This window comes from Acomys minous (assembly GCF_964271855.1).
Source record: "Acomys minous genome assembly, chromosome: 10".
Taxonomy (NCBI): domain Eukaryota; kingdom Metazoa; phylum Chordata; class Mammalia; order Rodentia; family Muridae; genus Acomys; species Acomys minous.
The window spans coordinates 120837540-120863145 of NC_140491.1; the positions used below are offsets into that span (position 1 = coordinate 120837540).

The window sequence follows — 25606 nt, forward strand, 5'->3', positions numbered from 1 at the left end:
TAAGTATTTGGTTCTGTCGTTGTATTCTAGATTAAACAACTGGTGTACAGAGTGGGTGCTACTAAGTAGCATAAAACATTTGATTACTTGTCCTCAGAAAGTTGCAGTTACAGAAAACTGTCATGAAATTTAGGAATTCTTGGGTGGATAGCACAAATAATGTATTTTGTCAATTTTTAATATTGGGTTATTTATTCTATTTAAGGAAGAGTTTTTTCTATGCATTCTTAGAATGAAAACTAGACAGATCTCATAATATTCAGGTTTCAATAAAGAGTGAGAACAGTGTTGGCAGATTCCATATATGACTTATACAGAATTACAAAGGTCATTATCCTCTATGTGTGCTGCTGTGTTTGTCCTAACTCAGCTTTTAAAATTTTAGCTCAGTCCATTTTGTATGAACCCTAAGTTTTGTATCAAATGTTCTTACTCATTCGACTATAAATCTGATAGTAATCATATGCTGTGTCTTCATCTGCTGAATGAAAGGACATGATGAATTTTATTTATTTTATTTTTATATTTTATTAATTTATTCATATTACATCTCAATTGTTATCCCATCCCTTGTATCCTCCCATTCCTCCCTCTTTCCCATTTTCCCCTCCCCTATGACTGTGACTGAGGGGGACCTCTTCCCCCTTTATATGCTCATAGGGTATCAAGTCTCTTCTTGCTAGGCATGATGAATTTTAAAACGAAGTTTGTTTACTTAAAAATAATGCCTTGCTTTGCCAGGGTAAAATGTGGCAACCGTGACTATTACTGTCATTAAATTAGATTGTGGTTCACAAAGTTTAATTTTAAATGCTTCTTGTAATTTGTTTCAATTGACACTGCTTACATAGTCATGTTATTAAATGTGGCCTGGAAACAGATGTGCTAAACATCGTGTTAAAAATTTTAGGATAAACATCAGAATGTGCTCCTTCAGTTTCTAGTAGATGCTTAATAGAAAACAAAAAAACAAACAACAAAAACCAACCTAGACAAACTTTCATCACATGTCCATAGGCCAAGTTTCTAAGTGATGTCTGAGGGAAAATGAATCATGTCTTATATTTATGCTGACACCATTGTACATTGTGCTATTATATCTTTTGTGTCTGTTTAGATCAATTGATAGTCTCCACCCAGGTCTGTCTCTCACTTTAGTTAACATGAAAATTTGCTTCATTTTGTACCCTGCTCCCACCTCTGTAAAACTTATACTACAGCTTTTCAACAAATAGTTCCAAGAAAGTGAAAACAATGAAGCTATGGGTAATTTTTTACCTTCTTTGTGATCTTGGCTTGTCATCAAACTTGGTCAACATTTCCACCTATCAACTCCCTGTGGTTGCCCTACTGTCAGCAGGAAGCAGTCAAATACATTGATTAATTCACACCTTATCCTTTTACAAAAGGCTGAAATGGTGTGTGTGCTCCAGACCCAGGATGAAAGCTCCAGACTCTCCCAACACTCTTCGGTCTCTATCTGGTGCAGGACATGCTGACATACACTGCCCTCTACCCTGAACTTTCAGGACAGCGCTTTTCCTTTCCCTGACCATATCATGTGGACATTCTCTCTCTCTCTCTCTCTCTCTCTCTCTCTCTCTCTCTCTCTCTCTCTCTCTCTCTCTCTCTCTCTCTCTCTCTCTCTCTCTCTCTCTCTCCCCTTGCATGGCAGCCAAAAGCTGCCTCCAGTTAACCTACATTTATATATTTTAACTTACCTTACATAAAACAATCCAACATCCTCATTTTTTCATTATAGGAAAAAGGAATGTTAGGATTCAGCTTCAGTCTACCTGCATCGCCTGCCTCCCAGTGTGCGTGGCGCTACCCAAGCTTGTAACAGGCCAAACCCTCCTCGAGGCTCCCTCTCTTACCTCTTCCTCTTTCTCTTCCTCTTCCCCCCCCCCTCCCTCTGCCAACCACCCTTGTCTCTCTTTTCTCTCAAGGGTACCCCTCCTGTTAGTAATTAGGCAATGGTACAAGCCATCCCAAAGGCCCTGAGGACCGTGGGAAACAGGAAACCTCCGGACCACCCTCAAATACTTCCGGTGTCATCAGAAGCATGTCACCACCACCAGAGGCACGTCACAGCCAGGATCCAGGTCCCTCTAAGTTACCCTGTGCACTTTCTGCGCATGTACCAGGTCATTTATAAAAGGGGCTCACCCCACCCTCGCTCTCTTCTTCCTTGTGTCTCCTCAGAGACCTATATACACGCTCCCAATAAAGCCTCCTACATGGGTCTGCCACATGGTGTGATTTGTATATCTATAACATAGCGATGCCGAGCGCTCCTAACATTTAGTGCCGTGACTCAGATAGGCTCTTCTGGTGGCCACGCTGTGGCAGCGACTCACTGCCCATTCCACCGGAATTCCATTCCAATCTGCCTGTTTGCAGACCCACTTTCCTGCACCTGATAGATATATTACCACATGCAACATCGGCCAAATTGGTGAGTTCCCCTTTTGGTCAGCTTAAATGTTTCTCTGGGTCTGGGAAGACTGATCGTTGATCGTCCAGCCCCTCCCTGGAAGCTCTTGACGCAGATGTACCCCCAACCATCGTCTTTACTGGCTATGGTTGTCCCTTTTCGCTGAGCCCAATGGCCAATTGAGAGCTTTTCCAGTGGGTGAGATTTTTCTTCTTCCAGCACAGTTTCATTCCTTTTCATTTGTATTCGAAATCCCAGTGCTGGATGACCATGACTGCCTTGGGCTATGCCCTTGCTCTCTGACCAGCCTCTGGTACAGATTGCATCATCTCTAAATCAGACTTTGCCCTTGGGGCGCCTAGGACAAGTCACTTACTTCTACTCTCCCCATGGGAGCAGCTCAATAGACCTTATCCCCAACCACACCCCTGCCTGATTTAAAGGCCTCTAAACTTACAAACTTCTGTAACAAAACTTGGCCTCAATATTCCTTAGACAAAGGATCCAAATGGCCACCTAACAGCATGCTAAATCCCAATATTATATATTTATCACCCTGCACAAAACTCAAGTCTAAGTTGATTAAAGACCTCAACATAAATACAGACACACTAAATCTGTTAGAAGAAAATTCAAGAAGATCCTTGAGCTCATTGGCACAAGAGACAACTTCCTGAACAGAATGCAAATAGCTCAGGCTCTAAGAGCAACAATTAATAAATGGGACCTCATGAAACAGAAAAGCTTCTGTAAGACAAAGGACATTGTCAACAGAACAAAATGACAGCTTATAAACTGTGAAGCATCTTTGCTAAGCTTACATCAAGAAAATGCCTAATATTCAGAATATATAAAAAATTCAAGAAATTAAACACCACCAAACCAAATAATCCAATTAAAAACAGGGGTACAGAGCTGAACAGAGAATTGTCAACAGAGGAAATCAATCTAGCACTTTCTCAGAAAATTTGGAATAGTGCTACCACAAGACCCATTATACCACTCCTGGGCACATACCCAAAAGATGCTCCACCATACAACAAGGACGTTTGCTCAGCTGTGTTCATAGCAACTTTATTCTTTTTTATAGATAATTATTTATTATATTTTATTGACAAAATTTTAATATAACACATTCTGATCGCAATTATCCTTCCTGCAACTCCTCCCAGATTCCACTCCGCACACTTCATACCCTCCCACCTCCATGCTATTTCTTTCTTTCTCTCTTTAGAAAACAAAAAGGCAAACAAAAATATATAAAAAGGGCTAATAACACAAAAAAGCATCACACACACACAAAAAAAAACAATAAAAACCAAAACATTGTATCAAAAGACTAGTAAGACCAAAAAAAAAAATGCCTGAACAAAATAATATGAGACAAAAAAAAAGTCTCCAAAAGTACTATTGAGTTCATTCTGTGGTGGACATGGGACTTGCCTGGAAGTCTGCTTTGCATGCCCACTGAGACCCTATAGCAAAAAAACTAAATTTCCCTTTGCAGGTTGTTATAAACTGGCAATGCTTGGCAGAGATGGGAACTTATGTCCACTTCAGCAGCTTTATTCTTAACAGTCAGAATCTGGAAACAACTTAGATGCTCCTCAACTGAAGAATGGATAAACAAACTGTGGTACATTTACACAAGGTAATATTATTCAGCTGTTAAAAACAAGCAAATCTTGACATTTGCAGGTAAATGGATGGGACTAGAAAAATCATCCTGAGTGAGGTAACCCAGACCAAGAAAAATAGGCATGGTATAAAGTCATGTCTAATTGGATATTAGCCCAACATAGATTTCCTCTGAGGGATTCCACCCATCAGGGCATTGTGACAGGTACTAGGACTTGAAGCTGCTCTCTCAAAAGAGAGCTGTGTGGAAGAGAGGAAGGATGGAAGGACCTGGAGTTCCTCGGGAAGACCATCAAGCCTTCACAAACTGATTTACCAAGCAAGGACAATACATGCAGAGAACGTATATCCCCTGTTCAGGAGTAGTCTATAGACAGCTAATTCTCCATGTGGTTGCTACTGAACCTCTGACTTGCACTCTGGTGCCCATGATTTGATCATTGCCTCTTGTTGGGATGGCTTTGCAGGCATACAGAGGAAGGGGATTCAGACTATCCTGATAAGATCTGGTAGGCTGTGGCCAGACAGTGACAGAGGAGGGCCTTTGTCTGAGGGCTAGGGGAGAGCATTAGGGTGGAAGAGCGAGGGAGAGTGTGAACAGGAAGATAAGAGCAAGGGGATATCAATCAAAATATGTGAATAAATTACACATGTGTTTGTGTGTGTGTGTAGAAGGACAGAGGGAAGGAGGAAGGGAGAGAGGGAGAGAGAGAGATACAATCCACAGAGTCAGAAGGGTAAATAAGAAGTACTCAAGGAGGAGACATAGGTATCTCACTGGGAAGAGAAAAGTGATTTTGCTGTTGGACTTGAGACAAGTGGGGATGGGAACAAGAAGAATCAGGTAGAATATGGAACAATGAAGGGCGAGAGTTCTGGGAAAGATGATGAAAAATTGGGGATACTCAGAGGCAAGGTAGACCTACTACAATGAAAACTCCCTGGAATCTCCTTGGGTAACCCTAGCTAAGACTTCTAGGAAGAGGGAATATGGAGCCCAAACAGTCCATGTTCTGTGCCCCGTCAAGTCTTCCAGTAGAGGGACTGGGACACCATCCCAGCCAAAAGATCTTAGACCTGCAATTTTTCCTGTCTGTAAGATGCTCTGGTGCAAATGTTGCACAAAACTCGTGAGAGCGGCCAACCAAAGACTGGTACAACTTGAAATACATGCCACGAAAGGGAGACCTGGCCTGACACTGCCAGGAAGTCCAGCAACCAGAGGGTGGAAAGCTCAGAGACCAAACATGACTGGCCATGAATAAGTAAATAAATAAATAAATAAATAAATGAATAGCAAACAAACAGAAAAATTAGATTATTTTGAATGGTATTTTGCTATGACAGTAGACTGGAGCCTAGCATAATTCTCATTAGAAAGGCTTCATCCAGCAATTTATAGGACCAGATGCAGAGAACCAGTCAAATATTAGGTATAGTTGGGTGATCCCTGGAAGAGGGGAAGGAAGGATTGGAGGAGACAAAGGGGTCAAAGACACCATAAAACCACCTATAGTACAGAGTAATCATTCAACAGTCTGTCTACTCACAGAAGTTAAGTAACAAGGAATGCCCAAGGGAGGACGTTTGAATCCCACTAAGAGGAGGAAATAGAATAATCAGAAGTAGGTGAAGAGTGAGAAGTGGATAAGAGAGGGTGTGGAGAGAAGAAAGAGGGGGTATCAGATATAGGAAAAGTGGGGTGAGAGTTGAGGGGACTGGGAGAGAGAAGGGAAACCAAGGGGCACATCTCTGGGACAATTAGGAGACCTGCAGCAGGGTAGGCTCCAGGGAGAATACGGGGATGGCTCTAGCAGCTGAGAACATGAAAACTGAAGTGGCCACCTCATAGCCAGGTAAGACTTCCAGTGGAGGGAAGGGTACACCAATCCACCCACAAAATCTTTGACCCAAAATTTACCCTGCCTACAAGATATGCAGGGTTAAAGATGGAGCAGATATTGAGGGAATGGCTAATCAATGACTGGCCCCACCTCCAGACCCCCCCATGGGACTGAGCCCACCCCTGCCACTATTAATGATACTCTTTTGTGCTGGCAGACAGGAGCCCAGTATAACTGCCCTCTGAGAGGCTCTAACGAGCAGGGGATCACAACAGATTCTGAGACCCACAACAAGACATTATGAGGCACTGAGGAATCTTGTGGAAGAGTGGGAGAGGATAGTAGGACCAGGAGGGGACAAAAACACAAGAAAAACCAAGTCAACTCACTGAAGCCGATGAAGTCTTCCAAAGACTGAAATATAAACGAACGAGCACGCATGGACTGTACCTAGGCCCTGGACACATATATAACTGGTGGGCAGCTTGATCTTCATGTTGGTCCCCCGGCAAGTGGAGCAGGGGCTGTCTCTGACATGAACTCTGTTGCCTGCTTTTAGATCACTTACCACTAGCTGGTCTGCCTTGTCTGGCATCAGTGGAAAAGGATGCGCTTAATTCTGATGCAATAGATGTGCCGGGGTACACTCCTTTTTTGAGGAGAAGGTGAGGGGAAAGGGGAGCAGAGTGGGAGGGTGGGACCAGGAAGAAAGGAGAGACGGGGCTGCATTTGGGATGTAAAGTGAGTAAATAAATAATTTTATTAGTAAGAAAATAGTCAATGCAGAGAACAACTTGGTCACTTTATGTATTTCACAAGTAAAAAGAGTCACAGAAATTCATCTTTTAACTTTTATGCAAAATTACTTCATAACATATAGTTTGTACTTCAAGATCCTTAATATGGGACAATTGCCTCTCATTTTTGATTATTTTTTATCAATTATATATGCTATGTTCCAACATTGCTGTGAATAAATAGAATACTTTCTTGAAATTGGCATTGTTTCAATACATTTATTTTACTTATTTTATCATGTTGCTACTCAAACATTAGTGGTGTCCTTACTAGCTAATATTTTCAGTGCATGCTTGCTTTAATTAAGACAGTATTTTCATACTGTAAAACAAGATTTTATATAAAATATTACATTAAGATGGAATTTTAGCTATGTATTACCAAAACCACTAATTCAAAAATAGTTACCAGGAATTCAGTTTGTAAAATATCATATATACATGTTTAAGTATTTATATTATATAACTGAAATAAAAGTAATCATAATTTTACTTATTATTAAGGTATAACCACCTTATATAACATAAATATGTATATGTATATAAAAACTAGAGTACATGCTTATATCATGTTGCACGAGAATGAAGTTTTAATCTCATGAGACTTCTGACTGTCCCCTTCACATCTTTGTTCCTAAGGCTGTAAATGAGGGGGTTAAGCATGGGGATCATAACAGTGAAAAGCACGGTTGCCACTTTGACCACGAGCCATGAGTTTTTGGAGTTGGGCACACAGTAGAGAAGGAGAATGATCCCATGGAAGATACTGATGGCAGTCAGATGGGAGGAGCAAGTAGAGAACGCTTTTTGGAGTCCACCCTTAGAAGGCATCTTGACGATTGTGACAACTATAAAGACATAGGAGGCCAGGATGATGAGGAGGCTGCAGGTCTCATTGAATATAGAAATGGCTAAACATATCACTTGGCTGAAGGTGGGGTCAGAGCAGGACAAAGAGAGAATGGCAGAGTACTCACAGCCAAAGTGATTAATGATGTTAGGTCCGCAGTAGGATAGTTGCAAAAGAGAGTACGTTATAGTAGAGGAACAGAGGACACCCCACATATATGTTCCAGCTACAAGGAAACCACAGAGCTTAGGTGACATTGAAACTGTGTAGAGTAGAGGGTTACAAACAGCTACAAACCTGTCATAGGCCATGACTGCTAACATGAACATTTCTGTAATCACAAATGCACAAATAAAAAAAAACTGTGTCATGCATCCTTTAAAAGAGATAGTCCTGTCTTCCACGACCAAGATTTCTAACAGTTTAGGTGTAAATACACTGGAATAACAAATATCCAAAAATGAAAGATGGCTCAGAAAAAAGTACATGGGTGTGTGGAGCTTGGGATTGATCCTTCTGACCAGGATTATGCCCATGTTACCTATCAGAGTAACTGTGTAGATGGTAAAAAACAAGAGAAACAGAGGACCATGTAGGTATGGGTATTCTGAGAAACCAAAAAGTATGAATGTGGTCACAGAACTCTGGTTTTCCAAGTTAAGCACCATGCTCCTTTCCTGAGGAAAACAGAATGAAAGAGAGAGTAGTTTAAATCAGCAAACTGGGACTGTGGTCAGGTAGACTTTAGCGAAGGTCCGTTGGACACAAGAGGTGGTCCGTTCTCACTCATGATTCTACTTCAACAGGAATCTTACTTGTATTCACTTCTGATTGGTCCTATTTTTAGTCATTTTGATCTTCAGTCATGTAGGTTTTTCTTTTAAGTCTAGAATATAGACAGTAGCACCTGAAAAAAACACCGTAACCAAAAACATATTTTATATGTGTATGTGTGCGTGCAACTGCACACATGCACATATGCATGTGTGTATGACCTTTGACTTTTACCTATTAAGTACAATTTTATGACAATAAAGCACATGTTGAAGTCAGAAAACATTAAACGGGATTTCTTTTTGTCATAAAATCATATCAGAAAAATCACTTAAATGCAATACCATTTCATATCATTTAAAATGTAATCAAAATTACTAGATTTGGTCCATCAAGCCAGTTATCATTTATTCACAATGCTTTGTTGTTTTTAATCTATTCTATAAATATTACATTGTTACTTACTTTTTAGATCATATGGATTTTATAATTTTGAGCGGCCTTTGAAGAACTCTAATGGCATTTTTCCTGAATTGAGGTTCCCACCTTCTGACAGGTTAGAAAAGTCAAGCATCTCAGTGGCCCAAAAGTGCTTTAAGAAAAATTTAAAGAAATTTTAAAAGGTTTATAATGGCTTTCTTCTGCTTGCGTAGTACACTCTTCATTAAACAGGGAAGAGCAACTCCCTATTTGCTAGGAACTAAAAATGGGAAAAGACTGGAGAAGAAAATAAATGCTTTCATATTAAGGAAACAAAAATTCTTTCTTCATGTAAACAAGGAAAATTAAAACATATATGTGATTTGTTAGTAAGGACGTTTGTTTTAGTTATTCATGAGGAGTATAAGTTTTAAGCAGTTCACTTGGTTATAACTGGGGGCTGATTCAGAGAATCAAGGTGGAAAATATAAAAATATGATTGTGTATCATGAATGAAAGTGAAAATACAAAGTTTCCTTTTAACTACGTCATTTTATAGCTAAAATGAAATATGTAACTAACCTCAATCTGGTAGTGTGATTAGTGTCACCCTCTGTTACAATAAAGATAGCACACCTCTTGAGATTTTTGTTGACTCATTCTCTTTTACTGATGATTTACATGTCATATCTTTTTGTGTAGGTCAAAGGAATAAATTTATATATTTCTTTTACCTGGGTATGAAAAAATAATCACTTGTATGATCAAATCATACTGCCATAAACATTATGTGATTTTTCTCAACATAAACAAGATGTATTAACAGTTGGTGAGGTCTGAGGTAGAGAAGTGGGTGATAAGTGTAAAATACACTTTAATAATCATTAGGAATATTTCTCCTTTCTTTTAAATTGTATTTAATCACCTACTTACTATGTTTACCTTCTTTTTAATTCTACTTCTCAATACTTTATTGTATATTTTATCTTTATATCAAAGTTCTCACTTCTAGTGGCCTTACTTCAGTTCTTATCAGTAAAATAAGCTGTGTTATTTGTTGTCACCATTAATTTAATTACTAAACTTTGAAACATTAGTGTAGAACATCAGAAGTATGATTAATTATTAGAAATGATACTAGAAAAGGTACGGCAATGAGTAAGTTAAGTTATTCCTAAAGAAAAATCCAATTTGTAGACATATTTCTCTTTAATACTGCATCAAGAAGAAATAGAAAATCTGAACAAAATCAAGTATGAGATTAGATTAGACATAAATAATCTCTCATCATGGAAAGCTCAGGAGAAGATGCATCTACTAAGTTTTTCCTAACAGTTAAAGAACAAAATCAATTTTCTTATGTTATTACAAAATATTGAGGATAGGGAAATATTTCCTCACTCATATTATTGGATCAGCACTCACTGTTTTATTCTCAAAGCCATACACTAACTAAACAGGAAGAATTATATAAGATAGGACTTTTTCTAAATATAGGTAAAAACTCTTATTAAAATGTTTGTAAATTAAATTAAAAGCCACACTGAGTATATCAGTAAGCATAATCAAGTGATATTCCTATCAGAGATGAAAGCAGGACTTAGTGTTAAATTGATAGGCACAAAACAACACAATAGAACACAGGATAAAAAGTATTTCTCAATCCTGATTCAAACTGAAAATGTATCTGATAAAATTTACTGTCTTTTCACATTTGAAATTATGAAAGAATTAAAATTGATATGCAAGGAACATATGCTACCATGTTAAATATCTTATTCAATATAAATAATTAACAGATAACATCATACAGATATAGGTAAGCTTCGGTATTACTCTTTGATATATAACAAGCTAAATATGTCCAATTTCACAATTTTTATTCAACATTCTACTAGAAGACCCAGCCAGAATTATTTAAGAAAGAAAAAGAACAGAGTAAAGATAAATTTGCAAAAGATACTGCAAACAACAACAACAACCACACACTAACAGTCAAATTTTTCATAAAATACAATGGTATTAAATAAGCATAAATATTTAATAGGATTTCCCAAAACTAATATCCACTTGCATGACATAGATATGAAGAAAGAAATTTTATTCTAAAGATATGAAAAGTAAAACAAAGATAATTTTAAATGAAGAGATGAAATAACTAACTCCAAGAATAGAAAGAAATTAAGAAGGAAAAAATAAATGGAAGAAAATCCACTGTTCATAAACTGATAGAGTCATAGTCAAAAATGCATTTCCAACCTAGGATAATCTACAGATTCAGTAAGAATCCTTTTAAATCATCAATAACAAATTCTATAAGAATGAACATTATATCTAACACACAGAATTGGCAAGGGTACCTATACCACTCACAGTAATATTGAGTAGAATGGTAAAGCTGGAGACAAACTCCACAACTTTGAAATATACTACAAAATTCCAGTCATCAATACAGCAAATACATTGCATAGAACAAACCAAGAGATGGAACAAATTAAGTTACTTGAAATAAACTCCAACATTGATAGCTAAATAATTTATTTCAAATTACTAGGACTATGAATGGAATAATGTCAGGCTTATCAATAAATGGTGTGAAGAAAATGATATGTTTACATGCTCAATAATAGAATTAAAACTATGTCTCAACTGCAAAATTAACCTAAATATACTAAATAACTGAATGTAAGAAACAATACATATTTATGTACAAAACACCACTGAAAATATTTTTCATGACAGTGTAGTGAGGAAGGAGTCAAAATACTTCAAAGGTACAAAGAACAAAAAATTATACCCAGATAAATGTCTTAAAAGAAAAAACAAAATGAAATTGTTTGAAAGAAACAATTCCAAAGTAAGTGGAAATTCAGTGTTGAATGTAAGTTAGTGTCTATGATTCAAAAAGAAATTATAAATTCCAACAGGGAAATCAGAAACCAGATTTGAAAATAAACTATATGCATATTTTACGCAATTCTAAAGGGAAGACAAAATGCACAAGTGACAGAGAAAAAATTTCTAACATCATCAAGGAACTTTTAATATAAATTATGTTATAAAGTTTTATATATGTGTGTGTGAGGAAAAACATATATATATATATATGACGTTTTAAGAATGGCTATTATTATTATTATTATTATTATTATTATTATTATTACTATTATTACTATTATTACTATTATTACTACTACTACTACTACAAAGAAAAATGCTGGCAATAGTATAATGAAAAGGATTGTCTTTCCCAGTGATCATGTAGTGATGATAGCTATTACATATTCCAGTAAACATGGGTATTATATAATCCAGTACTCAGACTTCTGAGTTTAGCTAAGGAAATGGAACTAGCCTGTTCATAAGACTCTGTACTTCAATACTTTAATACCATTTACAACAGCCAATGTTTAAACCTAATTAATTACTTGGCTTTTACTAAGTGGATTGTGAAAAAAATGTGAAATACAATTGATACATTTACTGTTTGGCCATAAGAATGACGTTCTATCAGTGACAATAGACTAGAATTGGATTACATATTATTAACTGAAATGCATGAATCTTGATAAGACCAATATAATGTGATATTTTGATTAGAATGGTAGAATGTTCCTTTTTCAACTTAAAGAAGTTGACACTGGAATGGAAGTTGTGAGGAGCAGAAACTAAGAAAGGAGGAGCTTTGACATGATACTAATTTACATTGAGAGAGTAGTGAAAGTTTCTTGTGTGGGTTAACTGTGGATAACAATAACATGTATTTTTTCAAGTTTCAAATGATGCATTTAAATGCATTCATGAGAAGTGAATGCTATTTCAAGAGTTTGATGTTCTATTGCTTATTTAAATAACATATATAAAATATACAGTATTGAACTATAATTTGGCAAAATATTACTATGTATAGTTTTATGTATAAGTTAAAAAATAAATTAAAAAGTAAATAAAATCATAAATGAAATAAATGGTCTTTCCTGATTAGTGCATCTCTAAATCTCCATCAGGGTCTTTATACAGTATCCATCATGATTGAAGAGAATTCTAACATATGATTTTAACTAAAGTATCTTTACATAGAATAATAATATTTTAACTCCTACAAATATTACTCATTAGAGACATTTTTACATGCAGTACTAATGTAGATAATTTGTTTAGTATTGATTTATAGTCTTACAACTTTGTTTTATTGTCATAAAGATGGCTCAGAGATTGAGAGTGTGTGTGGCTACTCTATGAAAGCAGAGTTCATTTCTCTGCACCCACATGAGGCAGCCCATAAGCACCTGTAATTATGGCTCCAGGGAACCTGATGTCCTCCTCTGACCTCCGGTGGCACCTACATACAAGTCATACTCATGCATGCACACACTCACATACACACAGAGAGAAGGGGAGACTGACAAAAATAAAATAAGTCTTCAACTCTGAAACGTATACACCATATGTTCAATATAAACTTCTAGTGTAATAAATTGTTTTCAAGGGTCCATAGCAATATACAGAGGTTCAAAGAAACAAATATATTTCTTGTCTGACCATTGTCCAACAGTGTTGAGTATAAAATTTACTTCATGTGTGTGGGTATATATGTATATAAATATATATGTGTATATATGTGTGTATATATGTATGTATGTGTGTATATATGTATGTATATTGCATTTTACTAAAAGAATGATTGCATATTACTACTATATAAACTGTGAATACAGTAATTGATAAAATAATATAATGTTAAAACCTTATGCTTGGGTGGTGGTCTTTGGAGGCATATGGGTTAAGGAGCTGAGTGGAAGTATTGAGTAGATCAGTAAAATGATACCAGACTTCACCATAGTTTGCTTTGTACCAAAATACATACCTTTAGTGAAATAAGAAGATATTCTTTTTCATTTTATATCCAGTGTTCATTCAATGCTTATTATGAATTCAAACTTGTAAAATGCTAAAGTCAAAATATATCCCAAATATAAAGTATTCAACAAAGGCATTTTCCTATTGTAAATTTTAAATTAAGTCCTTGCTATTTGTTGTAAGTGGTATACACAATATGGTTCAAAATTGAATGGTCCTATATTCTAAGTAAGGCTATCTTTTAATGACAATAGTAAATTTTCACAAACAATTCAATAAAGGACCATTTTATCAAAGTAGTAATGATTTGAGCCATGTATTGGTGCCCTTAATGGGGCCTTGAAACTATACTTTATGCATATTTTATATACCAAGCATCTAAGTGCTCAACATTGGAGACTCAGACCCTGGAGAATTCTAACAGTTTGTTATCACAAACTGAAACAAACATGATTAGAGAGAACTCCCTCATGTCTTATTAAGAGGATGATAATGTCCAAATCATTACTATATTTATATTCATGTCTGAAAAAAATAGCTAAAATACACAACTGTGTATGAGCCTTGTGTTTTTTTTTTTAAATTTTATTCTGGCTTGTTTGCTTTTTTTCTTTACCTGTTTGTCTTCTAAAATGAGAGAGAAAGAAGTTTAGCATTGTGTGTATGGGGATTTGGAGGAAGATCTGGTAGGAGTTGGGGGAAGGAAAACAATGATCAAAATATATTGTATAAAGAAATATTTTATATAACTGTTTTTTAAAAAGATAAACAGTTTATCTTTTCATGGATGTTATACTTCTGGTGATAATGAGAAAATGAAGAAAAGTTTATTGTTATATCCACATTATAACAAATTGATATTTGTAAGAGAACAGCTATGGATTTCACAGTTTCTCTCATTCTTTGCTGTTTTGCATATTGTATATTGCTTAGTATGAAAGTACATAAACAACAAAAAAAGATTTTTGATTCTTAAGAGGAAAAAGAAAACTCTTCAGCATTTTCTATGTTTTGAAAAAATAAGTTCTCAAAATGTGCTACACTCCAAAAATATTATTCTGCAAAAGTTTGCAGAACTGCATACAGGTTTATATAAATGCTATGCCAACAAAACACCATTTCACTGCAGCTTTAACTTATATTTCCCATAACATATGGACATATTATATCTACACAAACTCAGATTGTGCCTTCAACAGAGAATAGAGAAACTGACATGAAAATGATATTGTATTAGAAGTACTTTTAGGAAGGAATGTTGTCACACAGGAAGACAGAACAGATGTTAAAATAATCACTCCATAAATCCATTCTTTTTTTAAAAAATATACTAAATACTTTTTGAAGGACAAAGTATTTCATCTATTAGAATATAGAAATTGTTTTTATCCCCTACTATGTGGAGCCTATCAGAGGACAACTATGCTAGGCTCCTGTCTGCAAAACTATTCTTCTTCTATTTTTTTTTTAAGACAGAATAGTCTTAATAGTAACGGGAGCTGGCTCTTTCCCATGGGGTGGGTCTCAGGTGGGCCAGGCATTGGCTGTATATGTCCTCAACCTCTGTTCTAACTTAATCCCTGCACATTTTGATGCACTTCTAGTGAAGGGAAGGGAGCATCAACCCGCACATGAAATGTTTTACCTCTGCTCTTAGGAATCTTAGCTAGAGTTACATCTGTATCCTCCAAAGAGCCTACCATGTCTTAGGTCTCCAGCTTGTTTCAGTGATGCTTGGGAGAGTTACACCAAGATATTTTATATTGTTGATGGCTATTGTGAAGGGTGTTGTTTCCTTAATTTCTTTCACAGTCCGTTGTTCATTTGCATAAAGGGGACTACTGATTTTTTTGAGTTATTTTTTTTATCTATCCACTTTCATGAAGGTATTCATCAGCTGCAGAAGTTCTCTGGTAGAATTTTGGGGGTCACATACATATACAATCATATCATCTGCAAATAGTGATACTTTTGACTTCTTCCTTTCTAATATGTATCTCCTTATCTCCTCTAATTGTCTTCTTGTACTAGCTAGAACTTCTAGTACTATGTTGAACAGAGGCTAAGAGAGAGGAGAGAGCTGGCCTTGTCCCAGTTGAGAAGAATTCATTTACTTTTCCATTTAATTTGATGCTGACTATGCGCTTACTTCATATTCCCTTTATTATGTTTAGATATGGGTCTTGAATACCTGGTCTCTCCAAGACATTTATCACGAAGGGGGGTTGGATTTTTTTCATATCCTTTTTCATCATCTAACAAGATGGCCAATTTTTTTGCTTTAAGTTTGTTTTTATGGTGGAATAAACTGGTAAAATTTCTTATGTTGATCATCCCTGAATCCCTGGGATGAAGCCTACTTAATCGTGGTAGATGATGTTTTTTTATATGCTCTGGATTTGGTTTGCAAGTATTTTATTGAGTATTTTTTGCATCAATGTTTATAAGGGAGATGCATCTGAGATTTTTTGCTTGCTTGAATCTTTCTGTGGGTTAGGTATTAAGATGGCTGGAGCTTTATAGAATAAGTTTGGCAATGATCCTTCTTTTATTTTGTGGAATAGTTTGAGAAGCATTGATATTAGCTCAACCATCCAACAAGAACATCTACTCAGTTATGTTCATAGAAGCTTTGTTCATAATAGCCAGAATCTAGAAACAACCTAGACGCCCCTGACCTGAAGAATGGATACAAAAATTGTGGTGTCTTTACACAATTGAATAGTACTCAGCTATGAAAAACAATGTAATCATGAAATTCACAGGCAGATGAGGGGAACTAGAAAAGAATATCCTGAGATTACCCAAACTGAGAAAGCCATGAACGGCATATACTTGATTGTAAATGGATATTAGCCCAACATGGATGTCCCAAGAGAGGCTCTACCCAGCAGGGAGTGGGGACAGATGCTTCATTTATGACTGTGAGTGTCCTTGCATTTGAAGCATTGATGTCTAGAATTGAGAGATCATAATGGTAGAGTTTTCCTTTAATGAGTATGAAGTGCTCTTCTCCATCTACTTTGATTAATTTTAGTTGAAAGTCTATTTTGTTAGATATCAAAATAGCTACTTCTGCTTATTTCTTGGGTGTGATTGCTTGGAAACCCTTTTTCCAGCCCTATACTCTTAGGTAATGTCTATCTTGGTGACTGAGGTGTGTTTCCTGTATGCAGAAGAGTAGTGGATCCTGTTTTATTTTTAATTAGGGAATTGTGTCCATTGATATTGAAAGATATTAATAACTAATGGTTGTTGATTCCTGTATTTTTATATTGTTAGTGCTAGTACCATCCTGTGTGCCTCCTTTTTTTTGTTTTTGCTGATGTGAAAGTGTTTATTTCTTGTATATTCTTTTGGTTTTGTTTGTTTGTTTTGTTTTGTTTGGTGTGGTTTGGTTTGGTTTTTTGGAACTTTCCTTCTACTGTCCTCTGTGGGCTGGATTAGAGGAAATACATTATGTAAATTTGGTTTTCTTATGGAATATCTGGTGATGGAAAATTTGCTGGATATAGTAGTCTGGGTGGACACATATGTTCCTGTGTCAGGTCCTAGCCCATGGGGAAAAATTGAATCAGGGGTCACCTGAAAGAGGGAGTGGGGATTGAAAGTAGGATACAGAGACGCGAGAAATAACGAATCAAGTCAGGACATTTCTGATCAAGATTCACTTTATTGCCGACTAGCAGGAACATACATAGGGCAAGGTCAATAGGACCTATTCTTATCTCAGTCACCCTAGCCCCTGGGCAAGAATGCAATAGCCTAAATTGGCTTCCTAGTTCCTTCTGAGTAGTTCCTTCTAAGAACTTTCTAGATCCTCTGGGTGGTTCCAAGTTGATCTCTACTTCTTTCAAAGGTAAAAAGTCCAAGGATAGCCTAGAACACAAGACCTCGTGGTGAGGTAAAGGTCAGCAGCTAGAAGGTCACAGCACACAGCCTAAGCACAGGATTTCTGACATGGCAGAATTTGGCACGAGTCCCCACGTTCTTGTAGGGTCTGCATAATATCTGCCCAAGCCCTTCTGGCTGCTAAAGTTGTTTATAAGTCTGGTAAAGTTCTATTGGGTTTGCCTTTATATGTTACTTGGCCCATATCCATTGTGGTTTTTAATATTCTTTTTTGGTTCTTTACAGCTAGTGTTTTGATAATTATCTGGTGAGAGAGAATTTTCTCTTCTAGTCCAATCTATTTAGTGTTCAATAGGGTTCTCTTACCTTTATAGGCATCTCTTTATTTAGGTTAGGGGAATTTTATTCTACGATTTCATTGAAGATTCTTTCCGAATCCTTTGAGCTTGGACTTTTCTCCTTATTCTATTCCTATCATTTGGTCTTTTCATGGTGTTCCAAAGTTCCTGGATATTCTGTGTTAGAAACATTTTACATTTAGCTTTTTTTTGACCAATGTGTTAATTTCTTCTATTGTATCATCTATCCCTGTTATTTTCAATCTCTTATAGTCTGTTGCTGATGCTTGAGTCTCTAGTTACTGTTCTCTCTCCTGGGTTTTCCATCTCCAGGATGGCCTCACTTTGTGTTTTCTTTATTGTTTCTATTTCAACTTTCCTGTCTTGAAGAGTTTTATTAAATTTATTTTCCTATTTGCTAGTATTTTCCTGTATTTTTAAAGGGATTTACTCATTTCCTTCACCTGTTTAATTGTACTTTCCTGGATTTCTTTGAATGATTTACTTATTTCCTGTTCACAGGCCTCTATAGTCTTCATAAGATTAGAGGTAAGGTTGTTTTCCTACACTTCAGGTGTGCTAGTGTATTGAGAATTTGTTGCAGTAGGATAGCTGGGTTTTGGTGGTGTCACATTGCCCTGGGTTTTGTTGGGTGTATTTGTATGCTGCCTTTTAGCCATGCCATTTTCCCTAATATTAGTATACTTAGATATTCTTGGTAACCCCTGGTAGTCCTTGATAGATGCTGCCTCTGTGATTGCAAGTAGAGTTGGGCCTGGGAACTGGCTCACTGCACTGCTGGTGGTCCCTGTTGGCTGCTGCCGCAAGTAGTCCCTGATGGATGCCACCTCTGGAACTACTGGGCCTGGGAAATCCCACACAGAGGTAACAGGGCCGACTTTACCACTGGCTTGTGCAGGTCATGGGGCAAACCTTACCACTGCTGGTAGTCCCCAGTGACTACTTCCTCCAGAACTTTTTACACCATCTCCTAGGCCTGTTTCCTTTTGCCTGATATTTCTTGTTTCTCTCCTCATGGTCCATTCTATTTCCTTCCTCATTCTCCAATATGAACATTTGTAAGAGCCATTCTCTGAAACTAGAATTAGTGCATTTAAAACATTCATTATCCAATAAACTTGCAATGAATAGAATTTAAAGCAAAGAGAATGTCTTATATACCCATATTGTACTGTCAAATAAAAAGCTTAATCAATAAAATAATATATAAAAAAGAACAAAAACATTCAGGATGTATATTTAGCAATGATATATAGAATAATTATGACATTATAACAAAGTAATAATTCCCAGAAATCTTTACTTTTTGTCCAAGTTACTATATACTTAACTCATGCACACATGTACACATGCAACCAAAGTTATAAGTATGTATAAGACAAAGAAACAGGATATATTTTTAGTTTAAAAACTATGGCATTTAATTTAAAGTAATAATAATAATGAAAAATAATGTGTGAAAATTATTTAAAGTATGAATTTAATTATCCTAATTTTTTTTTATAATAAAGTATATACAATTGTTGATACATGACAACTTCTTCAATAAACACATGGAAGTTTTGGTGTTAATTTTAAATAACATTAAAATCTGTATTACAGCATAAAAAGAGTATTGTGTATACAGAGAGTTATAAAACTAGGCTAGAATATTATAAATATTACTGTTTTACTGACAGCTAAAAGTTAAACAATAATTCTCTGTTTTCACAATGTTTATACTCATTCCATTTTACCCATATTCCAAAGCCTCCTAACCTATGGCATAGGTGCTTAGATCACTTTCTCTTTTTCATAAAGTGTACTACAAAACCCCAGGAAATGCTGCTGCCATTCCCAAATAATCCAAACAGGATAATCCCTCATAGAACACGTTAAGAAGCTAACTTAATAAAGATAATGGGTCTTCACATTAGTTAAAAACAAATCAATGTAACAATACTGAGCACTACTCCATGACCATTGACTTGTGACTCTAACAATCATCATACTCCTTTATTTGGGGCTAAGCCACAGGACTTTAGCTAACTCATAACCTGCAAATAGAGCCCATATTCTTATAGAATAATTTTGATATTTCAAAATATCTACTATTACTCTTTTAAACAGCCAAAGGTTCTTTAAAGAAGGTCACCTAGGCATTTCAGAGGGTAACAGATCAACTTATTCAACTCTGAATTCCAAAGTTCGATAGACACTCATCATTACTTTAGTCAATTCTTGACATAATAATTTGCTCTGGAATGCCTTTTTGTTTTATGTTTGTTTCTTTTTAGGATATAAATAAAACAAATAAAAATTAATATTTCCCCATTTATATATCTATTAATGTAATCACTTTACATCCCAATCCCTGTGCCTTCCCTCCTCTCCACTCAGTGCAATCCCCTCCCCCACTCCCTTCCCCCTATCCTCTATGCCATCCTCCTTTTCCACCCTCTCCTTCCTCTTAGAGAAGGGCCCCAATTGGTACCAATCCACTCTGGTATCTCAAGTCATTTCAGGACTAAGCACACCATCTCCATCCTGGGAGTGACAAGACAGCCCAGGGAGGGGAAAGTGGCACACCATTAGGTAGCAGATTCAGAGGCAGGCCCTATTCTTATTGTTCAGGCACCTACATGATGACCAAGCATCACATTTGCTACATATGTGTAGGTGGTCTAGGTTCTGCCCATGCAAGCTCTTTGGTTAGTGATACAAATCTGGTGGCTGAATAACATCTTTGCGTTGTGCTAGAATCAATATGTTTGTTGATATATTGTCATTGTAAGGGTGAAATTGAGTAAAATATGATTTAAATATAAAATAGTACCAATTAAGTTTTCAATTAACAGTACCTGAGCAATAAGTGTTTGGGCACCAGTGGCAAAAGCTGGAGGAGAGTCTTGAATTTGTGAAACATGCACAATAGACGTCTTATGACACATTGAAAGAAAATACATTTCATAACAAATATAATTTGGCAACAACAGAGTCTGGACACTACAAGAAATACCTATTCCTTGACATTTAAGTTATAAGTTGAGCTAAAAAATATATGGAATTTTATTTTTTAATTGAAAAAATTGTGTTCAGACAATATTCTTCCTACCCCTTTATACTCCTCCAATTGTAAACAAATGGTTCCCACCTCCCCACCTACTGAACTCCACACCCTTCTGTTCTCTATCTTTCTCTCCTTAAAAAAGAAACAAAGAAACAAATGATTGAGTCACCTCGCCATCTCAGGATATATTTACTATATACTTGTCTCCAGTATTTGTCAATGCCAATGTTCCCAAATCTGGAATAAATGTCTTTAAAAATATTTGTTTCATACTAAATATGTTTAGCATGGAAATTTTATATATAAATCTGACTTTCTACTCTAAATTAGAGTTACTCAGACAATTTCAAGAATCCCAAACTCCTCCAATTTTTAAAGAAACCTGAAAGTGAAAAATCTATGCCAACCGTAAAAAAGGCTGGAGCCTGTTACATGTCAATAAAGACAAATTATACAAAAAATAAATTGAAGGTGGATCAGGGTAATGATGGGGTAAAATATGATACAGAAAAAACAGAGGCCTTTCTAAGTATCACATTTGAATAAATATATTACTACATTTCATCAGAATTCAATTTTCAAATATTTGTAATTTAAAAACTCTTAATAAAAATACTGTGACAAGATTATGTATGTTTCATTTGTGACTTAAAGATTAATCTACTAAATTTTTGGTTGTTGTTGACTTTTTGTTTTTGTTTTTGTTATGTGTTGTATTGTTTTGTTTTATTCTTTGAAATAGGATTTTTCTGTGTAGCTCTGGATGCTTTATAGATCAGGCTGGCCTCTAATTCACAGAGACCCTCCTGTATGTCTGTGAAGTGCTGGGATTAAAGGCATATTTGGCCATGTCCCCCGGAAGGGGAGACCTGGTGGCACTCAGAGGAAGGATAGCAGGTTACCAAGAAGAGCCTTGATACCCTATGAGCATATACAGGGGGAGGAAGTCCCCCTCAGTCACAGTCATAGGGGAGGGGAGTAAGGGGAAAATGGGAGGGAGGGAAGAATGGGAGGTTACAAGGGATGAGATAACCATTGAGATGTAACAAGAATAAATTAATAATAATTTTTTTTAAAAAACCTGTGTTAAAAAACAAATAAATAAAGGTATGTGCTATCACCACCCAGATACTGAACTTTTAATAAATGATTGTCTCAAAAATAAATAAAATAGGTAGCTGTACAACTTGAGCATGATATTTATGACTTAACTTCTTTCTCTAGGTTAATAAAATTTTCTCGTGTAATTGGATAAATCATCTCTTGAACTAAGACTAGAGTTTACAACAGGTAATTTTATTCTTATGTTTCTGACAGTATTATTGTTTTACACTTTTCCTTTTTTCTAAAATTCATTGCTTATCTTACACTGTGTGTTGATCATAATTTTCACAGTGTTTTTATTGTAAAATTAATTTTGACCATATTTTCAGAATTTCTGTTTGGCTGTTTACAGAATTTATATTTAATTTTGACTTATCCTTTATATTTTAAAATTGTCTTCTGTTCACTATTTTTCATTGATGAAAAACTTAATTACTATATGCATAATTAATTATTATATATTATTAATGTCTAAAAAATTCATTCTTCTAATGATATAATTAAGGTGTCATGGTGTGTATATGGAGACCTAAATACACTAAATGGCTTTGATAGTAGAATCACAGGCAAAACAACAACAAAAACCAGAATGTTAATCAATATGGTAATAAATAGAAACAAGCTAAATTTACTTGAAAAAAAACTTATCTCTACAACTGTATTTTGTTATTTTGTTTTCATTGTTATTCTCTCCCCAAGATGTGGTATCCAACAGTAGCATCCTGTGTTTGCGACTTATTCCAGAGTATTTAGTCATTTGCAAAAGTAAGACACTTATAACACATAGAGCAGATTTCATTACCTTAATTCTTTTTTTTTTTTTGAGAAAATTATTTTTTTTATTTTTTTCTCCTTTATTAATTTATTCTTGTTACATCTCAATGGTTATCCCATCCCTTGTATCCTCCCATTCTTCCCTCCCTCCCATTTTCCCCTTATTCCCTTCCCCTATGACTGTTCCTGCGGGGGATTCTTACAGTGTTAAAATGTTAAATGTATTTTGGAATTAAATAGAAAATGTTTTACATTAACTGTCATCTTTTGGTTATTGCTAAGAATGAGAGGAATGCCCTCAGTAATCAATAATCTACTGTTAATATACTGGTAATCAATCAGACAGTGCCAATGCACAACTTAATCCCAGCACTTGGAAGGCAGAGGAGGATGCATCACTCAGAGCTCAAAGCCAACCTGTTCAACAAAGTAATAGATAATAGATATGTACCAGTGAGGCTGAGAAATAGGTTAACGTTAAACCTTGAGAATATGATTACAATGGCAGCTCTAAAGAAAGGGTAATGAAGATGAGCTCTACTTTAGTGATGTAAATTCTGTTGCTGAAAGAAATGGTTTAAAAAGGATAAAGAAATAATGTTTTTCTTGTTGGTCAATCAATGAAGTAGATTCATACATGATTTATTGCAGAGTAAGAGACTCAGGGAGAGAATGCACAATCTAAGATGCAATTTACTAATATTGTCTTGTGTTGCTGATCAATTGATTTAAATGCTACTACAAGAAAATAAAACAATTAATAAATATCACTTTTGTCCCAACATTTATCAGCTTGAAACATACTATATTGTTATCTAGAATTCATGAGACATATAGGCTATAGTTTGGGCTTATCATCTGCTTTTCAAATTTGAGATTGTCTTTTCATAATATAAACATGATTTCTTTACAGGATGAAATACAGTATTAAGTCAAAAGAAAAGGTTTCACAATACAGCACTGAGACAAATTGTGGGTTATGACAACTAGAGTGTGGATTTATTATGGATAAGTATCATCTGTACATAAAGAATTCTTGTAAAGCTAATTGCATATTAAAAATAATGTTAGTAATGTATTACACATATGCTGTTCTTCATCCTAACATCCATAGTAGAGAAAATTTTAAACATTTCCTTTCCTGTAATTGATTACATGTATTTGGTCAAATTGCACTATATTTAGAAAAATGTATGTTTATCTGTACTCAGAAAATGATACCACAGTGTCTCTCTCCTTCCAGTCTTTCTGTCTCCCTATGTCTCTGTCTCTTTTGTCTCCGTGTAAATGTCTCTCTCTGTCTCTCCGTGTGTCTCCCTCTGTCTCTCCATGATACACACACACACACACACACACACACACACACACACACACACACACCACATAATCACGTCAAGGGAGAGTGCAGTTTGGAGCTGATAAGTCTCCTAACTGCCTCCTTCACATCTTTATTCCGAAGGCTGTAGATAAGGGGGTTCAGCATGGGAATCATGACTGTATAAAGAGCAGTGGCCACTTTGACAAAAATCCGAGAGCTGCTTGAGTTGGGAACACAATATAGGAGAAGAATGATCCCATGGAAGATTGTGATGGCAGTCAGGTGGGAAGTACAGGTGGAGAAGGCTTTGCGTAGTCCGCCTTTGGACGGCATCTTAATGATTGTGACAACTATGAACACATATGAGGCTAAAGTGATCAGGACACTAGAAGACTCACTAAATATAGAAATGACTAAGCATGTCATTTGGCTAATGGAGGAGTCAGAGCAGGACACAGAGATGACAGCAGAGTACTCACAGCCAAAGTGATTGATGATGCCATATTCACAATAGGATAGCTGCAAAAGAGTACATATGAGTATCACAGCACACAGTCCACCCAACGTGTAAGTCCCAGCTACTAGTAGAGCACAGAACTTATGAGGCATCACAACAGTGTAAAGCAGGGGATTACACACAGCCACAAACCTGTCATAGGCCATCACTGCTAACATGAACATTTCTGTAATCACAAATGTACAAATAAAGAAGAATTGTGTCATGCATCCTTTGAAAGAAATGGTTCTGTCTTCCATAACCAAGATCTGCAACAGTTTGGGTGTAAATACACTAGAATAGCATATATCCAAAAATGAAAGATGGCTGAGGAAAAAGTACATAGGTGTGTGAAGTTTGGTATTGATCCTTATAACCACAAGTATGCCCAGGTTGCCCATCAGTGTCACTGAGTAGATGGTCAAGAAGAGGAGGAAGAGGGGTATTTGGAGCTGTGGGTACTCTGAGAAGCCCACCAAGATGAATGTGGTCACAGAACTCTGGTTCATCGCTTCATATGCCATTGCCTTTCAGATTATAAAAAGGTAAAAGGATTAAAAATGAAACTGAACATAACTTGAGAGAGTGGAGCAGCAGAAACTCAGGTGAGGCTCATTATAAAACACGATGTCAGAAATCAAATTCCATTCATGTTCTGCCTCACTTTAGGTTCTTATGTGGTCAGTCAGTGATTAGCGACTTGGGGCAATGTCCTTTGTTCTCCACTATTGTATTTTCCTCATCTGGAATTAAAATGACTCCTCAGTATCATTCAATGAGAACAATCATTTAATGTTTATATGCATACGTAACTTATACACACATTGATTTGCTGTTAGAGTACTTCATGACAGATTACCATTATATGACACGAGAGACATATAAATACCCAGCTTATGGCTACAAATGACAAATGTAGGACACTAAGTGGAAAGATATTGGAACAGTCTTAAATTTTTCACATTTGTTACCTGTTTTCATTACTCATTCATTCTATTCATAGCACATTATATTATAGAAACAAAAAGAAAAAC

General features: G+C 35.8%; 2 protein-coding genes across 2 annotated transcripts in view; both read right to left on the bottom strand.

The window, feature by feature from the left end:
• Nucleotides 1-25096, bottom strand: part of LOC311607378 (uncharacterized protein) — a gene marked incomplete at both ends in the record, with an annotated part of 45592 nt that extends 20496 nt beyond the window's left edge. Inside the window, one exon of the mRNA XM_084799029.1 lies at nt 24150-25096. Within this exon, the coding sequence (XP_084655155.1) occupies nt 24150-25096 (947 nt within the window). The remainder of the gene's footprint in view (nt 1-24149) is intronic.
• On the bottom strand, nt 7284-8234 carry LOC311606796 (olfactory receptor 1165; the record flags this gene model as incomplete). Its single annotated transcript, XM_084798208.1, has 1 exon — nt 7284-8234. One exon carries the CDS (start codon nt 8232-8234, stop codon nt 7284-7286), a length of 951 nt encoding a protein of 316 aa, XP_084654334.1.
• Nucleotides 25097-25606: the final 510 nt, after the last annotated feature.